Source organism: Saccopteryx bilineata, chromosome 9 (assembly GCF_036850765.1).
Source record: "Saccopteryx bilineata isolate mSacBil1 chromosome 9, mSacBil1_pri_phased_curated, whole genome shotgun sequence".
NCBI lineage: Eukaryota > Metazoa > Chordata > Mammalia > Chiroptera > Emballonuridae > Saccopteryx > Saccopteryx bilineata.
This window is the reverse complement of record NC_089498.1, coordinates 89,229,362-89,244,646: the sequence shown is the minus strand read 5'-3', so window position 1 is coordinate 89,244,646 and position 15,285 is coordinate 89,229,362. Positions and strand designations below refer to the sequence as shown.

Sequence of the window (15,285 nt, the reverse complement as noted above, 5' to 3'; positions counted from 1 at the left end):
GTACACACTAAAAGATATTAAGTGCCTTGTCCCAGTGACACAGCCAGAAAAAGGAGAAGCCAGGACTGGAACCCAAACCCATATGACCCCAGATTTTACTCTGTTAGCTTCACAGTGTAATAGACTAGTGCTTCTGAAAAGTTAACAGATGGTTACTAGACTTATTGTAACAATCACTTTGTAAGGTATGTAAATGTTGAATAACTGTGTTATATACTTGAAACTAATATATTTGGTGTCAGCTGTGATTAAAGATAAAATTTTTAAAAATGCTAACATGCCTATGAATCACCCAGAGATCTTGTCAAAACATAAATTCTGACTAGAAAGCTCTGGGGTGGAGCCTGAGAATCTGAATTTCTAACAGGTTTCGAAATGATGCTGATGCTGTTGGTCCATAGACCACTTTTGGGGAGGAGCGGGATCCTCTCTGGTTACATCTATATCCTATGCAAAATAGGGAGACTCATTCATATTCCATGAGTTTTTAGGGGATGACTAATGAGACAGAGTATGTCCCTGGTCAGAACAAGCACTCAGAAGGTACTTTCCCGCTGTCACCCTTTGTCCTGGAAATGTAACCAGCACTCAGTGCTGGCAGCTCCCTCCCACTCTCTCTTCCTCACCCGGACCTCCTTGTCTCTGTGCAGCCTTAGCTCGTTTTGCCTTAAGAGCTCCATGGGGATCTGAGCACAGCCGACAGTCTGACAGGCCTTTAGACTTCCGTGGGAATAGTTCTTTCATCACAACTTTATTGACTCCTCTTTCTCTTTATTTTCAACTTCTTTCAAGCCAGCCTTGTCTGTGAAGTTTCTTTACTATCATTAACTTTAGATTACTGACACCATGGTTTTTAGGAGGTAAATAAACTTTATTATTTCTCCAGAGTTGGAATAATGCTGGTATCACACAGATGTTTGATAGATCTAGGTCTTTCTAAGGAATAAAAGGAAATGACTAATAATATGATTGTACAGCCCTGTATAAATTTAGAGCTCTATATAAGTGCTTCAAAATATTTCCCCCTGATATCTAAAGGTTCAGAAATTTTACTGAAGCCTTATGGAGCAGACAGATACTTATTTGTACATAACTTTTATAAAAAAATGTATACTTAGAAAAAGGAGAGTCTTTCCATTTAATTGCTGTTTTGAAGATTTATTCTCATTATAAAAATGTATCCTCTTTGCTACTGAAACAGACCTGGGGCAAGACTTCTACTGTGATGCTCACTGTGTTTTAAATTTTACAGAATTCCAATAATCTTAAAAGATGCAGTGTATGTTATAACAAGCACCTACATGTTTACCATTCAAATGCTGACATTTTGAGATCTCAATTTTTTTTTAAAAAATTGACCACTTCAGATATAATTGAAGTCTGCTCTGTGCCCACTTACCAGGCACATCAAATCCTGTTTCAGCCAACTTCTTTTTGACTCTAAATACAGAAAAATCTGAATCCAATTTCCTTAAATGTTATGAGAATTTCCCGCTTCCCCTTAGAGAAGGCGCAGAGACGGTCACAGATTGTAGGGTAGAGGGAGTTGGAGGCGCCGGACCCTGCTTTGTCTGTTGTCCTCAGGGGGCCGAGCATGCCCTCGGAATTTTCCCATGATTCAAACCTCCACAGGCAGAAAGACTTAGATGTTCTTGGTCTTCTCCTTAAAATTAAGCAAACTGTCTCAGAACTCCCCATGGAGAACTCCTTCACAAATCAAAACAAGAAATGAAGTCATGTACCCTCCCCTAGAACTGCCTGAAGTAGTAGGACCACCCTGGTTGGCTCAGATCAAGTGTAGGGCCAGAGACCGTTGCGGTCATGGCCAATTCACATGCAGGTTCTCATTGAATTCAGACAGATGGTAAAGAAACAGTGGAGCCAAAAAATGGTGAACCATTCCTTTATTAAAGTCTTGTACTGGCTGATGAGCAAACACACTTCCCTTTTTATTCAGAGCTCCCAAAGCCCTGACATTCTCCAGTTCCACAACCAGGAGAATCTTCTCCAGTTTCCCCTGGAATCAAAGTGCTCACAGGTTCTCAGTAGGGCTCCCAAAGCCCCTCAGCTCTGGTTCCCCATCTGCACACCTTCTCTTTCCCTGCCAACATGGCTTCTCCTTCAGCATTCTGCATTCTTTCTCTTTTCTTCTCTGCAAACATGGCATCTTTCTGCTTCTCCTCCTTCTTCTCTTTTCAAAACTTTCTGGTGCAAAAACCTCTCTTCCAGCAAACATTAGCAAAAACAATGGCCCTTCCCAAGCAGGAAGTTAATTTGCAATTTCATAGACCCACATATCCCTGGTGCTGCCCAGCCCCCAATGCAAACATAAAAATCCTATTTTACAAACTTATTTGACCAACACCAAGCAATGCACGTCTGGTTTGGAGTCTGGAGGTCATCTCCCACCATCTTGAATAACATGGTGAGGGCAGGGTACCTGTTCACACCAGGGTTATGCTAGCATAGGAGAAGAAAGCTAGACCGCCTGGCAGGCAGCAGATCTGTCACCCCTCCATTCCCCAGTGGCTCCCCCTTTCCTAGGGTCAGTGTCTATTCTTCACATTTAAATTTCTATTATGCTATTACACATATCTGTAATTTCAATGCAACTTATTTGATGGATCATTCTGTCACCTGCTCTCCCTTTCCTTTCTTTCTCTTTTGTTTTCCTTAACCCTATTATCTATGTCTGTAAAGCAATGCAATATTATGGACTCACTTAGTCAGTTTTATAGTCACATAGCAGTTTGTCACACAAGTTCCACTGCTGCTTTAATTCTCTTTCTGCAGTTGTTTGTTATGTCAGAGACACAAGTACGGGAGAAGTAGCTGAGTCCAACAGACATTGAAAGTCCCATGTCTGCATGTTAATCCTGTCGATGTCATTGTTTTAAAAATATTTATTTATAGTTAGCAGCAAGGTGGACTTTAAAAACCAATACTAATGTCCATATCAGTTGTTTGTCACCTTTATTTTGAGTCAAAGTCTCCTTTGAAAATCAATACATCCTATGGGCTTTCTCCATAGGAAAATGTGGACTTATATACTTTACATTTCTTGGACTGGTGAGTCTCCCTGAGGCCAGCTAGAGGCCTTGGCTGAAGACACACAATGCCTCCAAATGGAGGCAGTCAGATCTTCCTGGTTCCTTACTGTGCTTTCTAAGAAGGACAGTTTTACTTTTTTTTTTTTAATTAAGTGAGGTGGGGAGACAAAGAGAAAGACTCTTGCATGCATCTCAGCACCTGGGGCCAACCTTGCTCTATCAACATTTGAGCCATGGCTTCAGGAGGGGGAGAGAGAGAGAGAGAGAAAGAAGTGGAAGGGTGGAGAAGCAGTGGTCACATCTCCTGTGTGCCCTGACTGGGAATTGAACCCAGGACCTCCACATGCCAGTCTGACACTGGCCAGGGGTGACAGTTTTACTTTAATCAGTGAATCAAACAGATGCCTTCTAGAAGGATGTGAGAATTGGCTGTCCTTAGAATTCATCCAACTTTTCTTTAGTCTTAACTCTCTGTAAGTGATGTACAGATTTGTAAAGTTTGCCTAATAATTTACTTGACTGAAATTGAATATTGTCCAAACTCCAATGTACATTCTCAGTGCAAAATTAGAGGTGGTGGGTATTTTTATTATTCAGTGCTTGAAGTCTTAAATTCCTTTGTTTTCATAGAAATCTTTCTCAAGTGTTTCACAAAGCACAAAAGAATCTTTTCTCCCCTTGTGACTGTCAAGAAGGATGCCATGTTAATTGGAAAGTCCATCCTGTTCTCTGCTTGTTTCAGTTGTTATAAATTTTTGTTACCCACCTGTAAATACTCCTTCCAATGAAAAAAGAGTTAGTTCCAGTGGTGTTTTGCTATCATTTTATTCCAGTTCTACCAATCAGCCTATACTCCAGATCTACGTTTTCACCATCTCTAAAGACGATCCATTTGAACCTTCCCAGTCCCAGTCTCCACCGTCTCTCAGAGATGATCTCCTAAATGACCAGTGTTGGTGAGAGATTTACAGGTGAAACCTGTTCAATTGTATGTAGGTGAGCTAACAAAATTCAGCATGGATAACAAAATAAGGTGGAATCTGGGGAATGTGTACCTTCTTGCACTCTCAGTAGTCTGATGACCCAAGAATACAATTGGAATTGAGTCAAATGGAGAAGGTTGCCTAGTCTTCTCTTGGGCCCCTCAGAAATAGCCTTTGTTCTAATATGAATGACAATAAACTTAGGAAAGGCATTCAAATGGAGCAAATATAACTTGTAGCATAATAACTGAAATTTTTCAGTCACATAGCCAAGACAGATGGGATGGGGCAAAAGTAGGTTTACAGTTGTTCATATGGAAAAATAATTCAATAATTAATAAATAATAATACAAGAATAATATCTTTATTTTGCATACTCACAACTGTAAATTTACTTTTGCTTTACCCTGTATATGGAGTTTGGAAGATAGGTTGTATGTCCCAGGAAAAGGGGAAGGTCCTATGCTAATGAATGAAAATTCAATATACAAGGTTTAGTAGTATGTCTTTATGGAAGAATAATTAGCTGAGTGATACTCTGAAAAGGAAAAGACCTAAAAAAGCTGGATGTGATATATTTAAAAATATTTTAAAATGAATCACATAGCAGTCAAGAGTAATGTGCACAGAGTACAAATTAAAATAAAAAATGAAAATTTTAGGAAATGTGTGAACTTTAAATTTAGTTTTTGCTTTGTCTATTGGCCAAACCATGGAGATGTTGAGATTTTATCTTTCTGGCTGTGTGGGGCATAGAATGTAGGAGATGAAGTGTAAGAACCAATCAAGTGTGGAGCCTAATGAAAGATTTACACAGAAAGACACTTATAACTCAGTGTAAGGGCTAACTAGACATGAACTCACTGTGCAGAAGGAACATCAAGGAGAATTTTCTGTCTTGGTTTTGAAGTTGCATGGAGGGAAGAAAATTTCTTAAAATTGGCGATCCTCATGCAAGCTTGTGACCCAAGTCACACCTGTGCTGCCTAACGAAGCTCACAGATTTATTGAGTATTATTACCTTGTGTGGTCACAGATTAGCAGTGCTCCTATGTAGGTTGCAGAAATAAACGTAAATATTCTCTAAAGTAATGCAAATTCCAATCAGACTTCAAAGAATTTATAAGAAAATTCTAAGGAAATTAAATTGCACACATGACAGAAAGAATGAAGAAGAGGAAGGAGGAAGGAAAGAAGTAAGAAAGGAGGAAACAAGGAAGGAATAAGCCCCCATGAGTAAGAGGCAAAGAAAATAAAAGGACTATTTAAAAAGATTTGAAGAGACTTTCATTATTAGAATTAACGGGCATAGAGTATTAAATAAGTAGGCTTAAAAGAGCTTGAAAATATGATTAAGGAATGAAAGACATTTTGAAAAGAAGTGGAATCAAGAAAAAAACAAACAGCAACAGGAAATTAGAAACTTAATAATTGAAGTTAAAAATAAACATCAAAGTGGACACATATATAAAGAGAATCAATGAACTGGAAAATATGAAGAGATTATTTGTGTATTTACTTTTTAAGTTGAATTTGTTAGGGTGATGCTAGTTAACATGGTTGTACAAGTTTCAGGAGCCCAATTCTAAACTTCTCCGTACAGCATATTGTGTGTTAACTGCCCCCCCCCCCAAGTCAAGTCTATATGAAGAGAGCATTTAGAATGCAGCTCAGAGAAACAGAGGTAAAAATGTGAAGGGGAGGTGAATACATATGGAAGAACAATAAGATCTAAACCATTGTTGACTGAATTTCTAAAAGGAAATAGAAGATAATGGGGGAAGAAATAATGTTAAATGATATTATGGTTTAGAATTCTCTAGAATTATTGTAAGAAACCAAATGTCAGATGTGAGAAGCCCAAGGGTTAGGAGCAGAATAAAAATTTAAAGATACATACCTAGGCACATCATAGTGTAACACTACAGAGCACCAAAGACAAAAACAAAACAAACAAAATCTAAGGAGCATCCAGAGAGAAAACACTGGTCATCTTTGAAGGGGGGTGGTGGTGGCAGTTAAATTGATTCCTGCTGTCTGGAGGTAGTGGGCTGAATAACAGCCCCAAATAGAGCCAAGGTCAAATTCTTGGACACTGTGTTTGTTAAGCTTATGTAGCAAAAGACATTTTTCAGAAGTGATTAAGTTCATGATCTTGAGGTAGGGAAATTATCTTGGATTATCTCTGTGGGCTCTCAATGTAACCCCAAATATTCTTTAAAAAGGGTGGCACAGGGAGATCTACTTGCAGAAGAGAATGCCATGCCACCACAGAGGAAGGGATCAGAGCGATGTGGCTACAAGTCACCAGAGGCTATGAGAGACAAGAAACAGATTCCTTCTAGAACTCTGGAAGGAATGCATCCTTCTTTGTGATAATTTGTTATTGCAGCCTTAAAAAAACATACATTGCACAAGCATGGAAGTTGGAAGACTGTGTTATATCACCCTCAGTGTGCTAAGAGAAAATAGTAGTCAATTTAGGATTTTATTTTTCAAGAATGAAATCAAAATCAAGGTGTTTTCTAGCAAACAAAAACTAAGTTTATCATCAATAAACCTGCATTAAAGGAAACTAGAAAGTACTTAAAGAGAAGAAAAATGATCACAGATATAAGATTTGATGTCTAGAAAAGAATGTCTAACAAAAATATTGATACATACTGGGTTCAATAGACAAATATTGACTTTATAAAGCAATGAAATTATGCATTCCAGGAAGGCATAATGAAATATAGAATTAAAATACTGGACATTGTTATCATATTACTTGGGAAGATGGTGATTAGAGGTAAATATTGAAGAAGAAAGTAAAAGTATTGATTAACTTAACACTTCGCTAAGTATGTATATTAAAATCTCTAAGATAACCAATGAAAGATAACATGAAGCATATAATTTTCCAAGAAGGGTAAAATAATGAAAATAGAAAACAAATCATTTCAAGGGGAAACAAAAAAAGAAAAAAAAAAGTAAAATATGTAACAGAAAAAAATGATAATAAATTGTAATATATGAGTAGCTACAGTCCAACCATAGTCCAAGATTTCTACTAAAAAGTTAAAAATAGATATAAAAAATCAAGTATATTTTGTTTACAGGAGTCCCAACTAAAATGTGAGAGAGAAAAATTGCCAACAAAGATGAAAAAAGAGAAGGAAGATGCTCACCAAATAAGACTGGTACAATTGTAGTGACTCCATATACAAGAACTGTAGGAAAAGATACATTACTAGACATAAGGAGCATATAAAAATAATGATGAAACATTTAGTTCAGCAAGGAGTTATAATTCTACATCTGTGTGTAACTAACAAAATCCTCAAAAATGTGTTCTTTTAATTTTTGAAAATATAGGCTGAATGTAAGAAGAAAAAGAGACAAATTTTTTATATAATGGTTCTAAAAGTAGACCACGGACCAGCAGCTGTACAGTGAATGTACATGAAACATACGTGCAAACAGAGCACGTGACAGGCCACAAAGCAAAGCTCAACACATTTGAAAGGGTTAGTGCCACACAGGCCACATTCTCAGGTCACAATGTAGTTATGTTAGAGACCACTAGGCAACTAAGAAGGGTTACTAAAAAAACAACTTCATGTTTGAAAAATTTTGAAAAATCCATAGTAAATTACTCATTGGTCAAAAATAAAACAAAATGGAATTGTGAAAGAGTGATACAATGTATGTATATGACAACTCCTGAGACATAACTAAAGCTGTGCTGGGTGAAGATTTGTTATCTTTTTTCATTTTAATTTTTATTTATTGACTTGGGGAGAGAGAAAGAGAGAGATATATATATATAGAGAGAGAAACAGGTACATCAATGTGCTCCTGTATGTGCCCTGACCGGGGATCGAACCAGCAACCTCTGTGCTTCTGGACGATGCTCTAACCAACTGAGCTATCTGGCCAAGGCTCAGATGTATTATCTTAAATACTTCATTAGATAAGACAAAAGATAAAAGGTTCATCAACTAAGCTTTATACCTAGAAGGTTGGAAAAATAACCACTTAAAAAAACAAAAAAAGCAGGCCCTGGCCGGGTAGCTCAATTGACTTGAGTGTTGTCCCAATACACCAAGGTTGCAGGTTTGATCCCTGGTCAGGGCACAGACAAGAATCAACCAGTGACTGCATGGAGGAGTGGAGCAACAGATCCACCTCTCTCTTTCTCTCTCTTCCTTTATCTCTCTGCCTAAAAAATAAATCAATCAATAAAAAAATATACAAAGTAAGTGTAAAATAAAAATAATAAAGAGTAGACATGAATAAAATAGAAACCCAGCATATAACAGCATCAATTAAGCCTAAACTTGTTTTTTAAGAGGATTTATAAAATAGAAAAGCTTCTAGCATCAAAATAAGATAGGGGGCACAGATAAATATTAGAAATGGATCAGGACACAGAGCTTTAGAAGCATGAGAAAAAGTAGAAGAATTAGATATGAACAATTTATGGCAATCAAAAGGAAAGTTTGGACAACATGGCTGAATTTTTAGAAAAAAATAAGATTTAAGAAAAAGAAAGAAAAGCAAACCAAATGCCTATAAAATAAAGGAATTTATTAAATAATAAGAAAAAATTCCACAAAGAAAATACCAGGTTAGATGAGTTTATAGGCTAGTTTTACAAAACATTCTAGAAACTAGAGAAGATATTTGTAGCATATGACAAAGACTTTCTAGAGTTAAAAACAGTTCATCAAATCAATATGCAAGAGACCCAACCTGATAGCAATTGGACAAAAACAAAAACAACAGAAAGGAAGCACAAATGATTCATAAATATATGAAAGATATTTAATCCCTTTAGTAATTAGAGAAGTAGAAATTAAAATCCAATGGTGTGCCAATTCATACTCACCAAATTGCCAAACATCAGAAAGTTGTACACTGTCACGTGCAGCTGAGGATGCAGAATGACAGAACTTTCTGTATCCTACTCAATTATAAATTGGTGCAATCACTTTGGAAATTTGGATTACCTAGGAAATTTGAACATGTTCTTATTCCTCTAACAAGAACTTCTATTCTCAGTATGTACCCTAGAAAAATTCTTATACAAGTGCACCAAGATGCATACACATGAGAAACGTACATAGAAGCTTTGTTCATAATAGCAATCAACCCAAAACATTCAAATGGTAATCAGCAACAGAGTAAATAAATGGTGGCATAGTTACATGATGCAATTGTGTGCAGCTGTGAAAATAAATGTATGGCACCTGTCACCACAAATAAATCACAGAAAGCAAAAGTTAGACCAGTATGTTTTAAACGTTGGTGAGTATTGGAATTTCCTCGAGAGCTATTGGAGATCACAGAGGCTTTGCTTGTGGAAGTGGGACAGGGCTGGTCCTCCACAATTTCATTAGTTCCCAGGTGATCCTGACACACGATAGAGCCACTGAATTCAAACAGCTGCAGGAGGCATGTCCACCAACTGTCCCGCTTACACAGAGCGAAGCAAACCTTACAGGTTACACATTGTGTAGGCTACATCCGTAGTCATAACCCGACAGAGTCAGGCTCTTGGTGAAGAGGAAGGGCACTCATTAAGCATTGGGAGGAGGCATCTGACCAAGATGCAGGTTGTATTTTATTTCTTAGCTTGATGGAAGGCACACTAAACTCATTTCATTGCTCATACTTTTATATTTGTAATGTTTGCAAGTTAAATACGTTTTACAATGTAAACTCAAAACGTGATAAAACAAGCAAGATTATTGTGAGTCTGTGCACTCCAGCGAGCGTCTGGGTAGGACATGCTACTGCTGTCTCCCGGCTGCCTTGCCGATGCCAGGGAGGTTGGTGGAGGTTACCTAGTACCTATTCTTTGTCTTGCTGCTTGTGCTCCTCAGCATCACCATCTGGAAGGAATGTTCCACTGGGACAAAGGGCAAGTTTGTTTTCCAAGTGGGTTTCGTCAGTTGCCTGCTTGGATTGCCCCTGCGCCCTCAGGTGGGTCCAGAGGCAGACTTGGAGTGCAGCCAGAGCCTTGCCTGGCATGAATGAACAGGGAATGAGCAGATCCTGGCTGGCACCCCTGGGGTAGGAAAGGGACTCTGTGAGACCAGCAGGACTGGAGGGGCCTGGCATGGAGCTGCTGGCACTGACTGATGGCACACGTTTGGAATTCTCCAAAGGTGAAGTGAGGTCATATCCCTAGGAGAAGAGGGGACCCTTTTCATGGCCCCAAGGGATCTGGGGAGTTGCTTCTGTGGATTCATATGTTCCTGTTGCAGCTACATCTGCACCAGATGTTGAGAGCAGGCCCAGAGTGAGCGGGAGGCAGTCGCAGGGAATTGCACATGAATTGTGTGCTTTGACCCAGAGTGAGTGCACGAGAACTGGGTCCTGGGAGACAGGAGGAGCTCCAGAAATCCAGCAGATCCTCACTTTAAGGAAGGCGTGTGGCAGCTATTGAGGTTGGAAGAGCTGTGCCAAGCACTCATGGAGTCCTGGGTGGGCAGAATGATAAAGGAACAGTCTGCAGACCAGGCAGCTGGGAGCAGGGGCTGAGATCACTCTTCTCAGGTGCTGCCGCAGATTGCCAGAGAAAGGGATGGTGACACCAGAAAAGTACTGTGTGCCCTGTAAGTCAGGCTCCCTACAGATTCCCAGTGTCCTGCTTGGGGTACAGGGGTCAGCACTCAGTGCCACTGACTTTCCCTCTTGGAAGTTGAGGATCCAGGAGAGATTTAGTAAAAGAACTTCAAGAGTAAGTGAGAAAAGCAAAGGTATGCCACATAGCCATGTCCTCTCCAAAGTGTGCAGGCTCTTATTAACTCTTTTTGCATAATTCAAATTATGTTCTTCAGACCTTATGTTTTTTTCTAGATTAAAAAAAAATTCCCTACCCAAATCCTCTATATACTCAAGTAAAGCTAGATACACTACTCATTGCTCTATTTTTACAATACTCCTTATTGTTAGATCAGGGTGTGGATTTCCTCACCCCCACTATCCTACGCTTGGGGTGGGTCCTCTGTTAGCAGGGCTGCTCAGAGCAGGGCAGGGCACCAAGGCCCAGGCTCAGCTCCATTATCAGTGCTGGTTCTTGAGCCCAGCTGGTTTCTGAGCCTGTGTCACTTCATGGTCCTGAGGTGAGAACACTTTACTGTTTCCCTACCTTTGATTGTCGTTTGGTCCCCATCCAACAAGATCATCTTCTCTTAAAGACTTTGTTGGCAATACATAGATCAGCAGTTGAAACCCAGATTTAATCTGTGATAATATTTTAATTCTTTTGCGATTACTGTAATTCAGCATACCTGGGAACTATTATTGATCATTCTAAAAAGATGCAACTCTTAATTTTCTTACTTTTTCCCAGATCTAGATGTGGTTTCATGTGATTGTCTTTAACTCTCCTGTCAGATTCCTAAGACAGTTCCTGAAACACATTGCTTACTATTTGACCCTGTAAAGCCAGGAGCTGCCATTGTGGCCATGCAGGTTCGCATTAGATTCGGACAGATGGTAATGAAACAAGGGAGCCCAAAACTGGTGGGCCATAATCTTTAATCCTAGCTTGCACCTGGACGGCAAGTAAAAACACACACTGGGCTCCAAAACCCACTCATTCAGTGCTCACAAAGCTACTGACTTATCTGAGTTTCCTAGAATCAAAGATTTCTAGCTCGCCAGCCTTATTCACCTCTGTTCCCCATCTCCTTCTCTCTGCACAAACTGCACAAACTGGCTTTTCCCTCAGCACTCCACCATCTTGGCTGCTTCTCCTGGCCTCCTCCATGTGGCCTTTTTCTGCTCTCTCTCTAATGCCAACCTCAGGAAAGGAGAGAGCAAGCTCCTAGTCTGCCCCCCCCCCTTAAAGCGCAGAAATCAAAACCCTTAATCCAATATACAAAATAGGGAAGTCTCTAATACAAAGTCACTTATCTGAGGCATGATGGGATTGCACCACCCCACATCAAAAAGGGTGGGAAAGGCTTAGTCCTAAAACCAAGCCCCAGGCTACAAGGATCCTGCCTGCCCACAGCCCACCCCCAACACACATTAATATCACCTGGGCAACAGGCTTCCATGTGGACAGTGCCATCTTTAACAAAGTGAGCATAATATATTTTATCTGTCCAACAGACCCTTAAACATCTTGCTCTTAAAGTGACTTGAAAACCAGTGATCACTAATTTCCAACCTCATTAGCTCCATTTACACCATCTCATTGTCTCAAAGCTAGAATGTATCATGCTCCAGGAGGAAGACTGAAGAATATGGTTATTCACAGTTAAAATCTTGACTTGCAATCAACCACTGATTTGGTCACTTTTAGAGACGGGGGACCAGAAGTTTTCCTAACCTGACTCTCCCCCTGCTGAAACCCTTGCTTTGCACGCATTTCCATTTTCATAGTTCCTGCTCCGCTTTTCAGCCATGGAACATTCTTAGCTCCCAGAATCCTCTCTTTGGAAATTTTAAAAAATGTAAATCTGATTGTGGCTTGCTAGTGCCTAAGATCTTTCAAGACATCCTCATCATTCTTAGTGTGGGTGTTTTAGCCAGCTTTGCTGATCTGCCACCAGCATCTGGCCCAGGACACTGCTCCAGGGCTGCCTGTGACCACCCCTGCTTTCTGTCAGTGGCCCTGCTCCTTCCCAGGTCCTGGAAACCCATGGTGTTCCACAATTCCCGCTGCCTCTAAAGAGAACAGGGTGCCCAGGCACAGTCTGCACTCCCACACCCTCCCCGGCCCTGTTCAGCACCACCACCGACTCAGTTCAGCACTGGCCTCCTCCCCTCCCCCCTACATGCAAGCACGTTACTTAACAATTTCATCCTTCAGGTTCAGCTTCAGTGCTACTTCCTTAAAGAAGCCTCTTCCTGGAAAAAGCTCCCTGTGCTGTTTCTATGCTGGAGACTGCTCATTTTCAATGGGATAATAATAGGCTCTTCCTTGTTGAATTCCTAGGGCTGAGCATCAAATGAGATAATGTATGTAAAACATTTAGCACGCACTCTAACAGGGAGAGCACAATGGGTTTCTTTTGTCTATTTTCTTATTGCATCATCAGCATTTTCCATCCTGTGTTGACCTTGAGCATCACTGGATGGGATTAGGCCTGACTCATTCACATGTCCTCCCAGGGTTTAGCACTGAACAAACCACGGAGGACCTTTTGGGTAGATTTCATGCTGTAAATGAATGAATGGGATATATTTTCAAAATCTGTATGCAAATCTTTTTTTTAAAAAGAATCTTTTAAAGAATTAGAGGAAACTCATTGCATTTTGGTCAATGATATGAGAGGAAACCAGTTGTCCCTGTCTACATTAGCTCAGTGACTCTCAACAGAAAATGTAGCCTTCACTCCCAGCTAGCGCCTACTATGACTTTTGACAGCACTGGTTCTTAAGAGCTTGATCCATGGAAGCCAGTGCATTGGTGGTTTAGCCTCTGTCTGACATCTTTTTCTGGCCTTGGGGACGATGTTGAAGAGTACTGTTTGCATTTTAGGGCTCACAAGTACTATTTGTAAATAAGCAGCTATTGAGCCACATGACTGGGGCCCAGTCTGTTAGTCCCTTTGGCACCAGCTGTTTAGGCTGTCACTTCCTGATAGGCCTTTGGCAGAGAAAGTTCATGAGTCAATGGTAAGCAGGGTCTGATTATCTTCCCAGGAAATCAGTGACCCGGAGATTCTGGATCTGGTCCACAGTGCCCTTGGCAGGATGACCGTGGTCCGACAGATCTTCCCATCAGCCAAGGACAGCCAGAAATGCATGAGGAACAACCACCGCATCTCTTCCCTGCTCTGCGACCCTCAGGAAGGCTACCTCCAGATGCTGCAGGTCAGTGCCCACCTCCTGAGCTCCCTCCAGGAGGGAATCACCTTCGTGCCCTTGACCTGCCCATCAACTTTTCTTATTAGAACTCTTGTTATTTGATGACATTGAAACCAGTCAGCAGGATAGGGCCTCTTAGCAGCCCTAGCCGGCAATTATGGCTGTTGTCAATAGACAGGTCCTATTAGCTCACTGGGTGCCTCTTGTATTAAAGGAAGTCACACGCTGAGGGAGGAAGGAGTTTCTTGTCTCGGATGCTTCTGTGATGACTGTGTTGTTGGGGGTAGTTCACTTAGCAGGCTTGGGGATGGAGCCTCCCTGTGAGGAGTCATCATTTTGAACCTTTTTTAGGTTCTTTCCTGTGGGAAGTCCATAATATGGACATGGCTCTCGTGAAACAACTAGGGACTGGACCAATCCTTCTGCTGAATACTCAGGCTTAGGTCAACCAGGACACTGCTGGAGTCCTGGCTGAGCAGGGAAGGTCAAGGGGGCAGGATGCCTGTTCCATGCCTTCCAAGTCAAGAGGAACAGAGTGTTTTCTGGTCAGTCCTTCCACTGACCCCTAAGCCGAGGTGCATCTTGGGGTAGGATGTGGAGCTATGCACCTGTCACAAGAGGTCGTTTTATCTTAGACGTTTGGAGGTAACAGCAAAGCATTGTAGAAACTTTCCATTGGCAGCCTAGAATCTGCTTCTCCATTAAGAATCTCATGCATGAGAAACTTTCATTTGGTACGTGGTGGGAGCCAGGTGACCTAAGGAAATTTCTCCCAACTGGGTTTGCCCAGAAGTCTGACTCTGTGACATGCTTGCCATTCAGCATCTAACACTAGTCACATCATTTTACTCAGCCAGGTATGAGGGGTGGAAACAGGGTTTCAAGACAGAGACAGGCTGTATCTGCCACCTGCGTGTCAGTCCCACCCCAGAACATTTTGGTTTCACCTATCAGGAGATGCACATTTGGGGGCAGAGGATTATTAGAATCTCTTGGGTGGGCTGAGTCCATGTAATTTGCCAAAGCATTGACTCCATTCTACAACTTGTATTTGGCACGGGGTAGGGGCTGGGAGGAATCAGCTCCAACAGATGGTAAACTCTGGAAGCACGCTCTGAAGGAAACACAGCAGACAATGGTTTCTCTCTGAAGTAACGCCCACTCTCCATGTTCACTGCTTCAAGGAGCCATGAGAATGCCTGGGTCTTTCTAAGATGGTGAAGGATTTGGTCATAGAGTGGACCAAAGGTCTCTGCAGGACCTATGGACTTGAGAACCCTGGGCATACAGGATGGAAAGAAAGGCAACAGGTTTTCTATTTTTGGATGCCACTGGCTTGCTCTGCTCTTCTCTGTTCTGGGGTTTGGAAGAGGAGGCAAGGGCCAAGTTCGTCCTTCTCAGTGTGTCTCTGTCACCCTACTGTCCATGTGGAAAAA

General features: G+C 41.0%; 1 protein-coding gene across 2 annotated transcripts in view; it reads left to right on the top strand.

Annotated features, from left to right (window-relative positions):
- Positions 1 to 15,285, top strand: part of GRID1 (glutamate ionotropic receptor delta type subunit 1) — an 854,435-nt gene that overhangs the window by 575,343 nt on the left and 263,807 nt on the right. For both annotated transcript variants that reach the window (XM_066243628.1, XM_066243627.1), the window contains one exon: positions 13,685 to 13,855. In XM_066243628.1, coding sequence (XP_066099725.1) covers positions 13,685 to 13,855 — 171 coding nt within the window. The remainder of the gene's footprint in view (positions 1 to 13,684; positions 13,856 to 15,285) is intronic.